The sequence below is a fragment of the Emys orbicularis genome, chromosome 8, assembly GCF_028017835.1.
Source record: "Emys orbicularis isolate rEmyOrb1 chromosome 8, rEmyOrb1.hap1, whole genome shotgun sequence".
Classification (NCBI taxonomy): domain Eukaryota; kingdom Metazoa; phylum Chordata; order Testudines; family Emydidae; genus Emys; species Emys orbicularis.
In genome coordinates this window covers 102962073-102977766 of record NC_088690.1, presented here as the reverse complement: position 1 = coordinate 102977766, position 15694 = coordinate 102962073, and the positions used below count along the sequence as shown (strand labels likewise).

Genomic DNA, 15694 nt, shown 5'->3' with positions numbered 1-15694 from the left:
CCACCATTCACAGTACATTTCAAAGAGAGATGAATACCGAGATATCCCGTGTTTACAATTCATTTAAATGCTGGGATGTTCTTTTGACCTCTGAATTATCAGAGTACAGCATATACAGGGACTGTTGATTACATTGTCGACCCTACTCAGACATATGTAAATACACAAAAACACAAACATTCCCTCTCCACAGGTCTTTTGAGGGTTATTTATTTTGCAGGACGTTTAACCCTTTCTAACCATGCATCACACCCCCTAAATCTTTTTTTCCCCTCCCCTCTCCCCAAGGTTTCTGCGTAAAAATATTCTACATCGAGCCGGTTACATACAGAGGTCAGGTCGGAATGGGACAAAAAATTGGAGTAATGCTGCCAGTGCAAAGCGTATTTCCCAGTATAATATCTCATGTTCAGGTCCAGAACTGTGACCGCTCAGATCCCACTCAATTTATAAGTGGAAATGAATATTCAATGGAAATGTACAAAATCCCAAATAAAATCATCTGAGCAAATAAGAGCAAGTTTCTTCCCCGACACCACAGACAGGCTAGATTAGAAAATATAATCTATGGGAAAGGTAAAGACATTTTACACATACAGCAACATAGAAACGTATATGTCAGCCACAGTTGTCTCACTATCAACTTAGCATGCCAACTTGAGATACTGTCATCTCAAGCTCATCAATAAACTATGCCAGAAGTACAACCTGTCCCACTGCAACCTTTTTGGGTATCAATACTTGTTTTAATATTGTATCTTTGTCTAATACATAAGCTAGGAACTTTTCATTACATTTATGGATTTTTGGTGTGTACTTTTAAAGAAGAAAGTGCTCTCTCTTTTTGCATTTCCAAATCAGTTCAGGTAATAACGGAGGCAGGATAAACCTTCATTCAGTTGAAAGGCAGAGAGAGTAGTAGAGAAAAGTTTATCCATAATGAGAACAGAAAGGTAATATTTCTTTTATCTTCTTTCTGTAACTGAAGTTTATAGAATCGCCCATAAAATCAATTACATCCCATACCAGACAGACAGGATTTATATGCTGTTCTAGTGGTTCTCCCTTTTGCTTTAAAAGGATGCATTTTCCTTCAACTATATCGAATTCGATCTGAATGGTACCCAGGGGGGAAAACACTGACAGACTTTTGAGAACATTCTCTTGTAAGCAGGCAGATGCTAAAGCAACCCCCACTATGACCAAGTATGCAGTGGTTGTACGCAGGCACAGGACTGGTATCTCTCCCTCCAAAGAAGTGAGTACTGACGGACTGGTGAGGTAGGGGAGGGGAGGAAGCAGCTGTCAAGGTGTTTCTCATATGATGTCACACCTCCATATTCATCAGTCCCCTAATGGCCTGCTATTAAAGGAACAGCAGAACTATTGCTGATGCCATAACATACCAACTTGTGTTTCAAAGTTTGCTTTTGCTTTCTAACATTTAAAACTTCACATTAACAGTTTAGTGAAATTTTCCTAGGCCCATGCCCTCCTACAACATCCTTTAGAACAGGCTCCGTCTGGTAGTTTCAATACCCTGCACAGTACAATCTTCAGGACTGGGCCAACTAGCACATGGGAGTTTCTCTCACCAGTGACAGCATGATGTTTTGGGAGCAGTTTGTACATATGCTCAATAAAACAGGAACAGGAGCCAAGGCAGCTGCAGGGGGAGTAAAATGGGATCCAGCTAGAACCATCCCTCCCGCAAGGATCCCTTGAACCCAGAACGAACTGTGCAGGAAAGACACCTACCCTCCCACCCCACACACACACATAGGGGACATTAGGACCCAAGCGGTGCCTCCCCTCCCCACCACCACCTTGTCTTCTTGGAGAACTGCAAAGAGCAGCCAGCCAGAGACGCCAGCCACAGACTCCAGCTGTTACCAACAAGAACAGCCAAAGCAGGGACCTTTGGACATTTCAGGCAAAACTGCTGCAATTTCTCTACCTTTCTCTGCCCTGTAACTGTTAGCTCCAGCCCTCCACTGACCCACAGGGTATGTCGACACAGTAGTCAGGAAGTGTGATTATAGCACATGGAGACATGCCCAAGCTCTGATCTAGCATGGTAGCTGCCTGGGCTAGACCCTGCTGCCCAGGACATTGGGTAAAAATTCCACTGGCTGCTGAACACGCTGCTTTCCCTTCAGTGCTGTTGTTACTCAGGCTACCTTTGATCTAATAAGAGCAAGGCTAAGTCAGGTATGTCTACACATGCTGCAATTACACCTCCCAGTTGCAGTACACACACATCCACAGTCTCCTCACCTTACCTTCACTCCACATCTGGTCATCCCACCTCTCCTCTCCTGCCCTCTCCCACCCAGCCCCCTTCCTTTCCCTTTAGCTGAGCCCTTCTTATGTAACCTCCCCAAACACACACACACAAATCATGGAACTAAGGTGACATTTGCCATCATCCCATTGCTCACGCTGTGTGGTATTCCCTTTGCCCTAGCCTGTCTGTCTCTTCTCTACTTAGACAATATTCTCTCATGGTCTCTTTGTCAGTCTGTTGTCTCATCTTATACTTGGATTGGAAGTTCTTTGAGGTAGGGACTGTGACAGTGTACCCCATAAGGCTTTATGGGGGTGTGTGCTTATAAATGTATGTATGACATAACTGGAATATGTTTTGTGCTGCCTGTGCCATGTAACATATCTCCATAAAGGTTATGGTCTACTATATCTATTCATCCTATTTGTACACATATATCATTTTCTACTTGAGGTTAAGAATATGGACTGTATACTTGCTTGGTTTCTAAGTAAGCTTTGTGAGGCATTTGGTCAGTTTCTTTAGGAAGGAATTTGCAAGGTTAAGTACCTAATCAGGAAGCACTTGGGGAACAATCATCAGAGGGGTAGCCGTGTTAGTCTGAATCTGTAAAAAGCAACAGAGGGTCCTGTGGCACTTTCTGGTCTTAAAGGTGCCACAGGACCCTCTGTTGCTTTTTGGGGAACAATGCATCTTGGAATGCTCCAATCCACATAAGAAGTCTTCCTGGAGACATACAAGATACCATGTGGGCAATGGCTTCGGCCTGTAAAGCCTGAGGCTTTGTCTTCACTACCCGCCGATCCGGCGGGTAGCAATCGGTTTATCGGGGATCGACTTACCGCGTCTACTGAAGACGCGGTAAAATCGATCCCTGATCGCTCTGCCGTCGACTCCGGAAATCCACCTCGGCAGGAGGCGGCAGCGGAGTCGGCGGCAGCGCGGCAGCGGTCGACTTTCCCGCGTCCTCACCGCTAGGTAAGCCGACCTAAAATACGCAACTTCAGCTACGGTATTCACGTAGCTGAAGTTGCGTATCTTAGGTCGGACCCCCGCTGCAGTGTAGACCTAGCCTGAGTCATGCAGGGACATGTGACTTGCCCAGGTGACTCCAGAACTCCATCTTGGAGCTGGACTTTGCATAGGAGTGAGGAGGGGGATCTCCACCCACAAGAGAAAGTCTATTTAAACCCGTGGGAGACCCCTCCATTTTGTCTTCAGCTGGCTAAAGAAGGAGCCTCTCCACCCCCCAGAATACTGGAAGGAAACTGGAACAAAGGACAGTAACTACAGGGGGTGTGAGGGATTGCTGGACCCAGGCTAAAAGGAGATTAGCCTGTAAAAGGGAGCATTCTGGAACTGGTGAGGATCTTATCTGTATTCAGTGTTTGATTAGACATAGATTTGCGCATTTTATTTTATTTTGCTTGGTGACTTACTTTGTTCTGTCTGTTATTACTTGGAACCACTTAAATCCTATTTTCTGTATTTAATAAAATCACTTTTTTCCTTATTAATTAACTCAGAGTATGTATTAATACCTGGGGGAGCAAACAACTGTGCATATCTCTCTATCAATGTTATAGAGGGCGAACAATTTATGAGCTTTATAAAGGGTAAAACGGATGTATTTGGGTTTAGACCCCATTGGGAGTTGGGCATCGGAGTGCTAAAGAGAAGCACACTTCTGTGAGCTGTTTTCAGGTAAACCTGCAGCCTTGGGGCAAGTAATTCAGACCCTGAGCCAGACTGGTTTCCAGCTGTGCATTTGTCAGTGCTAAGTGAGGCCTCAGGGCCTTGTCATGAGCTGGCACCTGGTCTAGCAGGGTCACATGGGCTCCTTCTCCAAACCACTAGCAGATGGCTGCCACCATGGAACAACGTAGAATAGCTTGAGCCCTGCTCTTCAAACAACCACATATAGGTGATCCCTATGCTCCAAGCACTGCATTGGGAAAGAGGAAACGTAATTAATTACTTGATATAACCATGCAGCCACCACCAGTTTCTCCACACCATTTACATGCCATGCCCCTGCACCATTGGAAAGGATGAGCAGCTGGCTGGCCAGAATAATGGCATTTTCCATCTAAAAGTTGCAGAACATCCACAGAATTTTTAAGTGCAGGTTTATACAAACCCAACCAGCATTAACTTTGCCTGCTATAATTTCTGTGACCCCATTGAAAGGGTTATAATGAACACACACATCAAGGGAAGGCAGCAGTGGTTATAGGAGCAACAAGTAAAAGAGACATATTGGCTGTGCATGAAAGACCTAGGACATTTCACTGCATTTGCCTCATCTCTTCCACTCGCGTGGATCCTCAAGGCCTAGGCAACATATTTTTAGTACCCTTCCCCACCCCCCCGCCCCCAACCTTCTCTGCAGCTCTCTTGGTCCCAGCTTTTGCAGCTGGAGGAAGATGTGGTGTAACTGTACCTCCTCAAGAGCTGTGCTAATTTTGAGGCTGTTGTTCCATTTCCGTTTGTTTTTATGTTGCAAGGGGCTAATTATTCCATTTCACAACTGGACACATCCACGCTGATATTTTTTCTTAACATCAGAGTTGCGTAATCTGAAAATTCTGCCTTCTATAGTTCTAAGCTCTGATTTGCTAGGCAAACAGACTCAGCCTTTCTACAACATATAAATAGGAAAGAGACATTGTATGTTATAACTTTAATTTAGGCAGAGAACTCCGGTGAAACGTCTGCAAAATGATCCCACTCAAATTGATTGTTTTTGTTGCCTTGGTTTCCATTGGTAAGTTAAGATTACTATTTCATTCATTTCCTTGAGTCTTTTTTTCAAACAGACTTTTTAGCAGATGGTGGAATATCAGCTTAATATTCTTGCAGCAAAATCCATCCTTTATAGATTAGCTAATTGACAAAATATAAAATTATTCATGTGCATCTATTTTAGCAGCAATTTGTAGTGACTACTATGACACACTACATGGTTTAAAGCAGGGGTAGTCAATAGGCGGACCGCCAGCCAAATCTGGACCACCAGACGCTTTTGAACAGACCGCAAAGTCTTATAGACTCATAGACTTTAAGGTCAGAAGGGACCAATATGGTCATCTAGTCTGACCTCCCGCATGATGCAGGCCACAAAAGCTGACCCACCCACAACAGAATCCTCCAGCCTGCGACCCCTGCCCTATGCTGCGGAGGAAGGCGAAAAACCTCCAGGGCCTCTGCCAATCTACCCTGGAGGAAAATTCCTTCCCGACCCCAAATATGGCGATCAGCAGAACCCCGAGCATACAGGCAAGATTCTACAGCCGGACCCTCATTTTACCCGCGTTGGCACGTTAATGCTTAATTGACTAAAATCACGCTATCCCATCAAACCATTCCCTCCATAAACTTATCAAGCCTAATCTTGAAGCCAGAGAGGTCTTTCGCCCCCACCGTTTCCCTCGGAAGGCTGTTCCAAAATTTCACCCCTCTGACGGTTAGAAACCTTCGTCTAATTTCAAGCCTAAACTTCCCCACGGCCAGTTTATATCCATTCGTTCTCGTGTCCACATTAGTACTGAGCTGAAATAATTCCTCTCCCTCCTTGGTATTAATCCCTTTGATATATTTAAAGAGAGCAATCATATCCCCCCTCAGCCTTCTTTTGGTTAGGCTAAACAAACCGAGCTCCTCGAGTCTCCTTTCATACGACAGGTTTTCCATTCCTCGGATCATCCTAGTGGCCCTTCTCTGTACCCGTTCCAGTTTGAGTTCATCCTTTTTAAACATAGGAGACCAGAACTGCACACAGTACTCCAAATGAGGTCTCACCAGCGCCTTGTATAACGGAAGCAGCACCTCCCTGTCCCTACTAGAAATACCTCGCCTAACGCATCCCAAGATCGCATTAGCTTTTTTCACAGCCACGTCACATTGCCGACTCATAGTCATCCTGCTATCAACCAGGACTCCGAGGTCCTTCTCCTCCTCCGTCACTTCCAACCTATGCGGCCCTAACTTATAACTAAAATTCTTGTTAGTCATCCCTAAATGCATCACCTTACACTTCTCACTATTAAATCTCATCCTATTATTGTTACTCCAATTTACAAGGTCATCCAAGTCTCCCTGCAGAATATCCCGATCCTTCTCCGAATTGGCAATACCTCCCAACTTTGTGTCATCCGCAAACTTTATCAGCCCACTCCTACATTCGGTTCCGAGGTCAGTAATGAATAGATTAAATAAAATCGGACCCAAAACCGAACCTTGAGGAACCCCACTGGTGACCTCCCTCCAACCCGACAGTTCACCTTTCAGTACTACCCGCTGCAGTCTCCCCTTTAACCAGTTCTTTATCCACCTCTGGATTTTCATATCGATCCCCATCTTTTCTAATTTAACCAATAATTCCTCGTGCGGCACAGTATCAAACGCTTTACTAAAATCGAGGTAAATTAGATCCACCGCATTTCCTTTATCTAGAAGGTCTGTTACTTTCTCAAAGAAGGAGATCAGGTTGGTTTGGCACGATCTGCCTTTCGTAAACCCATGTTGTAATTTGTCCCAATTGCCATTCACCTCAAGGTCCTTAACCACTTTCTCCTTCAAAATTTTTTCCAAGACCTTGCATACTACAGAAGTTAAACTAACAGGCCTGTAGTTACCCGGGTCACTTTTTTTCCCCTTCTTGAAAATAGGAACCACATTAGCTATTTTCCAGTCCAACGGTACCACCCCCGAGTTTACAGATTCATTAAAAATTATCGCTAAGGGTCTTGCAATTTCTTGCGCCAGCTCCTTCAATATTCTAGGATGAAGATCATCCGGTCCGCCCGATTTAGTCCCATTTAGCTGGTCAAGTTTGGCTTCCACCTCTGATACTGTAATGTCAATCGCCCCTCCTTTATTCCCCTCTGTCCTGCTCCCTCTATTCCTAAGCCCTTCATTAGCCTTATTAAAGACCGACGCAAAATATTCATTTAGATATTGTGCCATGCCTAGATTATCCTTAATCTCCACTCCATCTACATGCTTCAGCGGTCCCACTTCCTCTTTCTTTGTTTTCTTCCTATTTATGTGGCTATAAAACCTCTTACTATTGGATTTAATTCCCCTCGCGAGGTCCAACTCTACACGGCTTTTGGCCTTCCTCACCGCATCCCTACATGCTCTGACCTCAATAAGGTAGGTTTCCTTGCCGATCTCTCCCCTCTTCCATTCTTTGTACGCTTTCTGTTTTTTCTTAATCGCCCCTTTGAGACGCCCGCTCATCCAGCTAGGTCTAATTCTCCTGCCTACTAACCGTTTCCCCTTTCTCGGGATACAGGCCTCGGACAGCTCGTGTAACTTCAGCTTGAAATAATCCCAGGCCTCATCTACCTTTAGCTGTCTAAGTATGTTAGCCCAATCCACTTCCCTAAGTAGTTGCCTTAATTTATTAAAGTTGGCCTTTTTGAAATCGTAAACCTTAGTCAGAGTTTTATTTGTGTTAATCCTTCCATTTAGTTTAAACCGAATTAGCTCATGGTCACTCGAGCCAAGGTTGTCCCCTACAACCATTTCCTCAACGAGGTCCTCACTGCTCACCAGCACCAAATCTAAAATGGCATCCCCCCTCGTCGGTTCAGCTACTACTTGATGAAGGAATTCATCTGCTAGCACGTCTAGGAACATCTGAGCCCTATTATTGTTACTAGCATTTGTTCCCCAATCTATGTCTGGGAAGTTAAAGTCCCCCATGATTACACAGCTCTTATTAGTTTTTACTTCCTTAAAGACATTAAATAGTTCTCTGTCTGCATCCAGGCTAGATCCTGGCGGTCTATAGCACACCCCAAGCAGTATCTCAGGGGAGGCTCTAGTAGTTCTTTTGCGCAGTGTAATTATTGCCCATACAGACTCCGTCTTATCCATTCCATCACTTATTATTTCTTTACATTTTAGCTCATTATTGACATACAATGCCACACCCCCACCTTTACCTTTTTTCCGGTCATTCCTAAACAGCACATACCCTTCCATACCTGTACTCCAGTCATGACTACCGTTCCACCACGTTTCGGTTATTCCTACGATATCAGGTTTCATTTCTTGGACCAGGAGCTCCAATTCCTCCATTTTGTTACCTAGGCTTCTCGCATTGGTGTATAAACATCTTACCGTATGCTGTCTATCCTTTCTCCCATTATTTATGCAATTTGGTACGGACCCCGTACTGTCCATCCGCCCCCTCCTTCTTATGTCCAATTCCCTACCCCTACCTATATCTGTGCTTATCTCTTCGCCCTCTTTTTCAGTGTTGGAATCTGGCGTGGAGATTAACTGGACATCTCCCAACTGTCTCCCCCAAGTTCCTAGTTTAAAGCCCTTTTGATGAGATGAGCCAGCCTCCCTCCCAGAAGTCTATTTCCTTCCCTACTCAGGTGAAGTCCATCCCGTGAGAACAGCTGTCTGTCCCCGAAAGCCTCCCAGTGGCCATACATCCCAAAGCCCTCCTTATAGCACCACTCCCTTAGCCAGCTATTTATCCTCACAATTCTGTCTGCCCTTTGCTGTCCTTCTCTAGGAACAGGCAGAATCCCACTGAAGATAATCTGAGCCTCTACTTCCTTAAGCGTCTTCCCCAGCCTGGCATAATCTCCCTTGATTCTCTCTAGCGAGAACCTAGCCATGTCATTCGTTCCTACGTGAAGGACGATCAAGGGGTTCTTACCTGCTCCTTTTAGGATCCTTTTCAACCGCAGGTCCACATCCCGTATCTTAGCGCCCGGCAGACAGCACACCCTTCTGTTTTCTGGGTCCGCCCTGGTCACAGGCCTGTCTAACCTCCTCAGTAAGGAGTCCCCAATCACATAAACCTGCCTTTGCCTGGGGGCAGCGCAATCTACTAATCTATCCCCTGTTCCCTGCGGCCGTAACTCCTGTCTGTCTCTATTTTCCCTTATAGTCCCCCTATTGCCATCCTGTATCCTCCTGGGGCCGAGTATTGATGCTGTCTCCATCAACTCCTCCCCTCTCTCTATTGGATTAGCTGCCCTTCTTTTCTTCCTCTGCCTCCCACCATCAGTTACCACCTGCGGCGTCCCCTCCTCGTTAGCCAAACACCCAAACCTGTTCCTGAGTTCTATTTCCCCCTCACTAACCCTCCTTTTCCTAGGCCTGCTTCTCACGGTCACATGCTTCCACTGCTCTTGTTCTCCCCCCGACATTCCCCCCTCACAGACCATAGCCCCCGCTTCCATCTGCACCCCCGAGCATTCCCCTTCAGCCACCCCTTGCCTTTGCTCCATTAGCTGCTCGAACCCCCTTCTAAACTCTACCAGGGTCTCTACCTGCATCTCCAACCCTCGGACCTTTTCCTCTAACAGGGCAATTAGGCGGCATTTCATACAGACATACCTCTGATCAGGTGCCCCAGCTAGGGCTATATACATACCGCAGCTGCTACATGCTTTCATCTGCATTGTGTCCCCTGCTGCTTGGCTCATGGCTGCTATGGTCTCTGCCTGCAGCCTCTGGGGACACAGAGCACACCGACCGCAGCCCCCTCCTGGCTCCCCTTCCACCTCCCCCTGTAAACTCCCACTTAAACTCCCCTGTTAGCAGCCCTGTTGGCCGGCTCCTGGGGGCCGCTGCTCGCTGCTTATTTACTATCATCATTGTTATTTTTGTATTATTTTCTCTGGAGTCTAGACTTTGATTATAGCTTGACCAAGAAATTTGGACTTTGACAAAAAAATAAATGATTATCCCTGGCTTAAAGTAACAACACAAGAATTTCAAAATTAAGGTGGTTTTAAATTAGTCTTAATAGGTCTGAAAACTAGAGTATATGCAAGCACTCAAGTTATTAGCTCTACATTATTTCTAGAGGAATTTATCTTTTACTTTGTCTTTGGAACACAATATTAGAGAAAGTCATATTGAGCAACTAACCTTCAAAGTCTGAAGAGATGTGACCCAATTCTGATCTCATTTACACTGGTGTAATTTCATTGATTTTTTTAAACAGAATGAGATCAGAATAGTCCCAGAGTCTCTGGTCTTGTCTGCACTAGGCTTTTTCTTCTTAAGACTTCCTAGAGTTAATTCCATTGGGGCAGCTAAATGAGTGGCAAAGTGATAAACTAGCCCAGTGTGAATTTAGATGACAGGGTGGTTAAAATGCCAAGTGACACTCTACCATCTTCTGAATTACGGATTCTGGGTTTTCCATCTCGAAATAGAGAGCTGAGTAAGGGCTGACCAACAGCCAAGATGATGGAAACAATGTTATTTATGTTAATATCTGCTTATGAATATGTATCTTTTCTAGATAAAAAAGAAGATCTTTTCTTTTTAGATGTCTGCCAAATTCCCAATAGTCTTCGGTAACTTTATCATTATCAACATACACAAGCAAGTGAAGGAGGAAATAGGTTCATTTTAACTCAGTACACCCAAGTAATTTACTTCTCTTTTCAGCCTTGCCAAGAACCTGATCTGGAGTGCACTGAAGTCCAAGAACAGGCTTCAGGAGGCTTTAGCTGAGGGCTATATAGAAGTTGGGGCTTGGAGCTACTTGCTTCTTTCCTAGCAATAATGGAACACTTGCAAACTGCAAATCCCCAGCTCTGCAGATTAACTGTTATGAGAGGCAGGGTTAGGCAAGCTGGAAAGACCAAAAGATTATTTATATGTGGTGTCCTGCTGCCTGGAGGCAGCTCCTCAACTTGCAGCTATAAAGGAGAATTCTTTCATTTTTTGACTCAGTGTGCTAAGCTTTCCTGTGAATAGGTCAGCCTGATGGAGAGCCAACATCCATAGCCTCCTATGACCCCACATGTGTACTCTTCTACTTCAGAGTTAAATAATGCCCTCAAATGCTTTATTACCATCATTAAATTTCCCCAATCAAGGAGGAGGATAGAATCTGACCCTTAGCCTCAGTTGTTATTCATTATTTATATTACAGTAGCACCTAGGAGTCCCAGTCATGGGCCAGGACCCCATTGTGCTGTGGGCTGTACAAACAACAGACAGAGATTCCCTGCTCCAAAGATTTTACAATCTAAGTCAAGGCTGAGAATTCTTTTCGGGTTCTGTAAAAAAATATATATATATTTGTTGGTTAGATCAGTTATTCCTATATCAAATCTCAAAATCTTCTCTTCTAAAGTATGTATTCTACTTAAAAGTAAAAAACACCACTCTGCTTACATTCAAGTAAAGAATGACAGAGCCACTAGTTTCTGGGACTCACACAAGCAATCTGTATTGGAAAGTGTCACTGTACAAAGCTGATTACTAATTAATTCCAATGTCCTCCAATTTTATTCCATTAGTTGCATAGCAAATACTTAGTATGCAACTTTCTATCGTAGAAAAATAGAAAATATGCTTAAATTTTCTATATTTTTTTAAGTTGCTGCAGGACCATGGGGACAAATATGTGCTGGGAATCCTTCAAACGAAATAAGGGGCTGTGATAACAAAGGATGTGGAAACTACGGCGCTCGAAGGAAATCAAAGTAGTATATTTATTAACACTTTTTTTTGGCAATGCATTTTTTCTTTGTTCGTTGTTGTTGCTAAAATAATGAAACGTGCACGTAGAACAAAAAAAATCTGAGTTTAGCAGCCATCATTTAAAGCACTTAAGGCTTGTGAAGTGTGTCAGAATGACACCACTGCAGACCAACTGATGAAAAAAGAATGTGGCAATGTCCTTCTACTGTGCAGTAACCCTTATGTGATACACTCACACTGAGCATAGGAGATAGCGGACTCCATGACCCATTCAGTCCTTGACCTTCATATTGTTGGGGCTTTCAAGAAGGGTCCTTACATACATTAGTGCTACTTCTAAGTATTTTTGTGATGAGAACAGGACATTTGCCCACTAGGAATTGGACTCAGATCACCAGATGATTTACACGCAGCTCTAGACATGGGCAAGACAGAACTAGTTAAGAAATAACATTGAAATGGTCTCACTTCCAAGCGCTTGAGTGATCTGAGTCTCCAGCTCATAGATCATATGCGGGGGCGGCTCTAGGTATTTTGCCACCCCAAGCACGGCAGTGAGGCAGGCTTCGGCGGCATGCCTGCGGGAGGTCCGCTGGTAACTCGGATTCAGCGTACCCACTGCCGAATTGCCGCCGAAGCCACGGGACCGGCGGACCTCCCGCAGGCATGCTGCCAAAGGCAGCATGACTGCCGCCCTCATGGCGACCGGCAGGCCGCGCCCCGCGGCTTGCCGCCCCAGGCACGCGCTTGCTGCGCTGGTGCTTGGAGCCACCCCTGGCCATATGCTCAGCAGGTATAAGTCAGGAACTCCTATGAAGTCAACTGGAGTTCCGCTGATTTATACCAGTGTAAGGTGAAGTGTTCTTTTTAGCCTCATAAGTGATCAGTCCGCTAGCAACACGAGGTTAACAAGGGATATTAACAGTAGAGCTGGTCAAAATTTTTTTTTTTTTTAAATGACAAAAGATTTTTCCTCCCATGTCCCTATGAGAAAATTTGCACATTGTTTATACATTTTTTCTGGGTTTTCATTTAAAAACAAAATCCCCTAGGCATGGGTTGTATTCCCCCTTTTAAAAAATTTAAAAGCAAACATTTTGATTTTTAAAATATTTTGCATGGAAATTGAAACCTATGCATTTTTTTTTAACCAGAACTGATTAACTTTTGAGAGTTTTTCAGTTATTGAAGCTGCATTGAAGCCTCAAATATTTCTTCTAGCATTACAAAGCTACAAAATTAAAATACAACTAAGTTAATAATAAGTAGCCATAGCCCCTGTGTTGCTTTAAATAATCTACATGGTATATGATATCAGACATTATGGCTATACAATATGTAAATCAGCAATGTCTCATTACTTACACATGTATGCCTTTTCAGAGATGGCACCATAAGACGACATCTAGGGGTAGATGTTGTATGCAATGATGGATCAACAGTGTATGCTCCTTTTAGTGGTACTATTGAGAGACAAGTTATCCCCTATAAAATCAATAATGCCATTAATAATGGACTCCAACTCCATGGATCAGGTAACTCAGCTACCATAGTATTGATCTTTAATAAACGTTAAATATGTCTCATGAAATAATTTTACCTAATTCTTGACCAATTGGAGAGTTGTGGAAGAAGCACAACCTAAACACATTTGGGTGGTAAACAAAGCATAACTGTACAGAATAGGTCAAAGCCTGTATTTCAGTCAGAACTGTCTGTTCCTGTATTTGAATCCAAGCACAACTTATTCACTCTTCAAAACATGACAGGCCAAATTCTCCATAAACAGGACCAGCAACACAATCCTCTCCACCCACTTAGACAATGGGACAAAATGATGACCTAAAGTGAAGAAAACAAAGAGGAAAAACAAAGTATTAGAACATGGATCTTGAAATATACTATAGTTCAATTCTTTAAGAGAAAATTCTCCACCACTTTCCCTCAAAGGACAACAGCCCTGAAAACCTCAATTTCATGAATACTGTAGACTGGACTGCACTTGTGCTGAAAGCACTTTTAGCACTAATGAATAGTACAAGAGTGGAAGATATTTTGACTCTGGCCAGAGTAGAAACAGCCAAGGAGATCAGATGACCAAACATTGATATTTCCTTTACCCATCCTTAATCTTTCTCTTTTTTTTTTGTTCCTCCCATCAAGGTTTCTGTGTAAAAATGCTCTATATCAAGCCTGTTAAATACCGAGGCCAGATCACAAAGGGCAACAAAATTGGAGTAATGCTGCCAATGCAAAAAGTATATCCTGATATAACATCTCATGTTCATATTGAGAACTGTAACAAAGCAGATCCTACTGGTAACTTATAAATGCAAAGATACATGAAATGAAAACGTACAAAATTTCAAACAAAATCAAGTTTCTTTCCTCCTTCCTAGAGACGCTGCCTAAAAAAATGTAATCCATGGGAAAGGAAAAGATGTATTACGCATACAGCAAAATAAAAATGTGTATGTCAGCCACAGTAGCCATGTGTCTCGCTACCAGTTTAACAAGCTAGTGCTTATCTGAACATGATGACATTGTAATCTCAAGCTCAGCAATAAACTATACCAGAATTACCGGCCCGTCCAATTGCAACCTTTTTTGGTATCAATACTTGTTTTAATATCGTATCTTTGTCTAATATGTAAACTGGGAACTCTTCATTAGATGCATGGACTCTTGATGTGAAATATTAGAGAAGAAAAGTTCTCTCTCTCTATTTCTAAATGAGTCCAGGTAATAAAACAGGCAGAACAACCTCTTTATTCAGTTGACAGGCAGAGAGAGTAGTGGATGTGTTTTACTCCATCGTCACCTAAGTGGATCTGAATTGTAGCCCGGGGGAAAAAACACTGACAGACTTTTGAGAACACTCTCTTTCAAGAAGGCAGATCCCATAATGGCCCTTTTCTATTACTCCAGTTTTCAACGTCCTCCAGATCTTCTTGTATGATATTCTGGTCGTCCTCCATATTGGCAATACCTCCCAATTTTGTGTCACCTGCAAATTTTATTAGCACACTCCCACTTTTTGTGCCAAAGTTATGAATTGGTCCCAAGACCAATCCCTTAGGAACTTCACGAGTTACCTCCTTCCAGCCTGACAGTTCACCTTTCAGTATGACCCATTGTAGTCTCCCCTTCAACCAGTACCTTATCCACCTTTCAATTCTCATATTAATCTCCATCTTCTCCAATTTCACTAAAATTTCCCATGTGGAACTGTATAAAATGCCTTACTAAAACCCAGGTAGATTAGATCTACTGCATTTCTTTCCTCTAAAAAATCAGTTACCTTTTCAAAGAAAGATCAGGTTGTTCTGGCATGATCTAGCTTTTGTAAAACCATGTTGTATTTTATCCCATTACTTTTTACTTCAATGAATTTAGCTACGCTCTTTTTCAAAAATTGTTCTAAAACCTTGCATACAATTGAGGTCAAACTAACAGGCCTGTAGTTTTCCTGCTCACTTTTTTCCATTTCTTAAAAATAGGTACTATATTGGCAACTATCCAGTCACAGGGTACGACCCCCGAGTTTACGGATTCATTAAAAATCCCTGCTACGGGGCTTGCAATTTCACGTGCCAGTTTCTTTAATATTCTTAGGTGGAGATTATCTAGGCCCCCCTTATTTGGTTTTATTAAGCTGTCTGAGTTTCACTTCCACCAGGGATGTGGTAATTTTACTTCCATATCCTCATTTGTCCCTGCCATTACCCCATAGCTCCTCATTATGCTTATTAAAAGCTGAGGCGAAGTATTCATTTAGCTGTTGGACCATGCCTAGATTATCTTTAATCTCCAGCCCATCCTCAATGCTTAATAGTCCCACTTCTTCTTTCCTTGTTTTCTTTTTGTTTCTATGGTTATAGAACAGTGGTCCCCAAACTTCACTTGTCGCCCCCCCAGCCCCTGTCC

At 43.3% G+C, this 15694-nt stretch overlaps 1 protein-coding gene across 1 annotated transcript; it reads left to right on the top strand.

The window, feature by feature from the left end:
* Positions 1-7997: 7997 nt before the first annotated feature.
* On the top strand, positions 7998-14097 carry LOC135882741 (leukocyte cell-derived chemotaxin-2-like). The gene is made up of 4 exons (XM_065409754.1): positions 7998-8046; positions 11664-11769; positions 13151-13302; positions 13931-14097. The coding sequence occupies exons 1-4, from the start codon at positions 7998-8000 to the stop codon at positions 14095-14097; spliced, it is 474 nt and encodes a 157-aa protein (XP_065265826.1).
* Positions 14098-15694: the final 1597 nt, after the last annotated feature.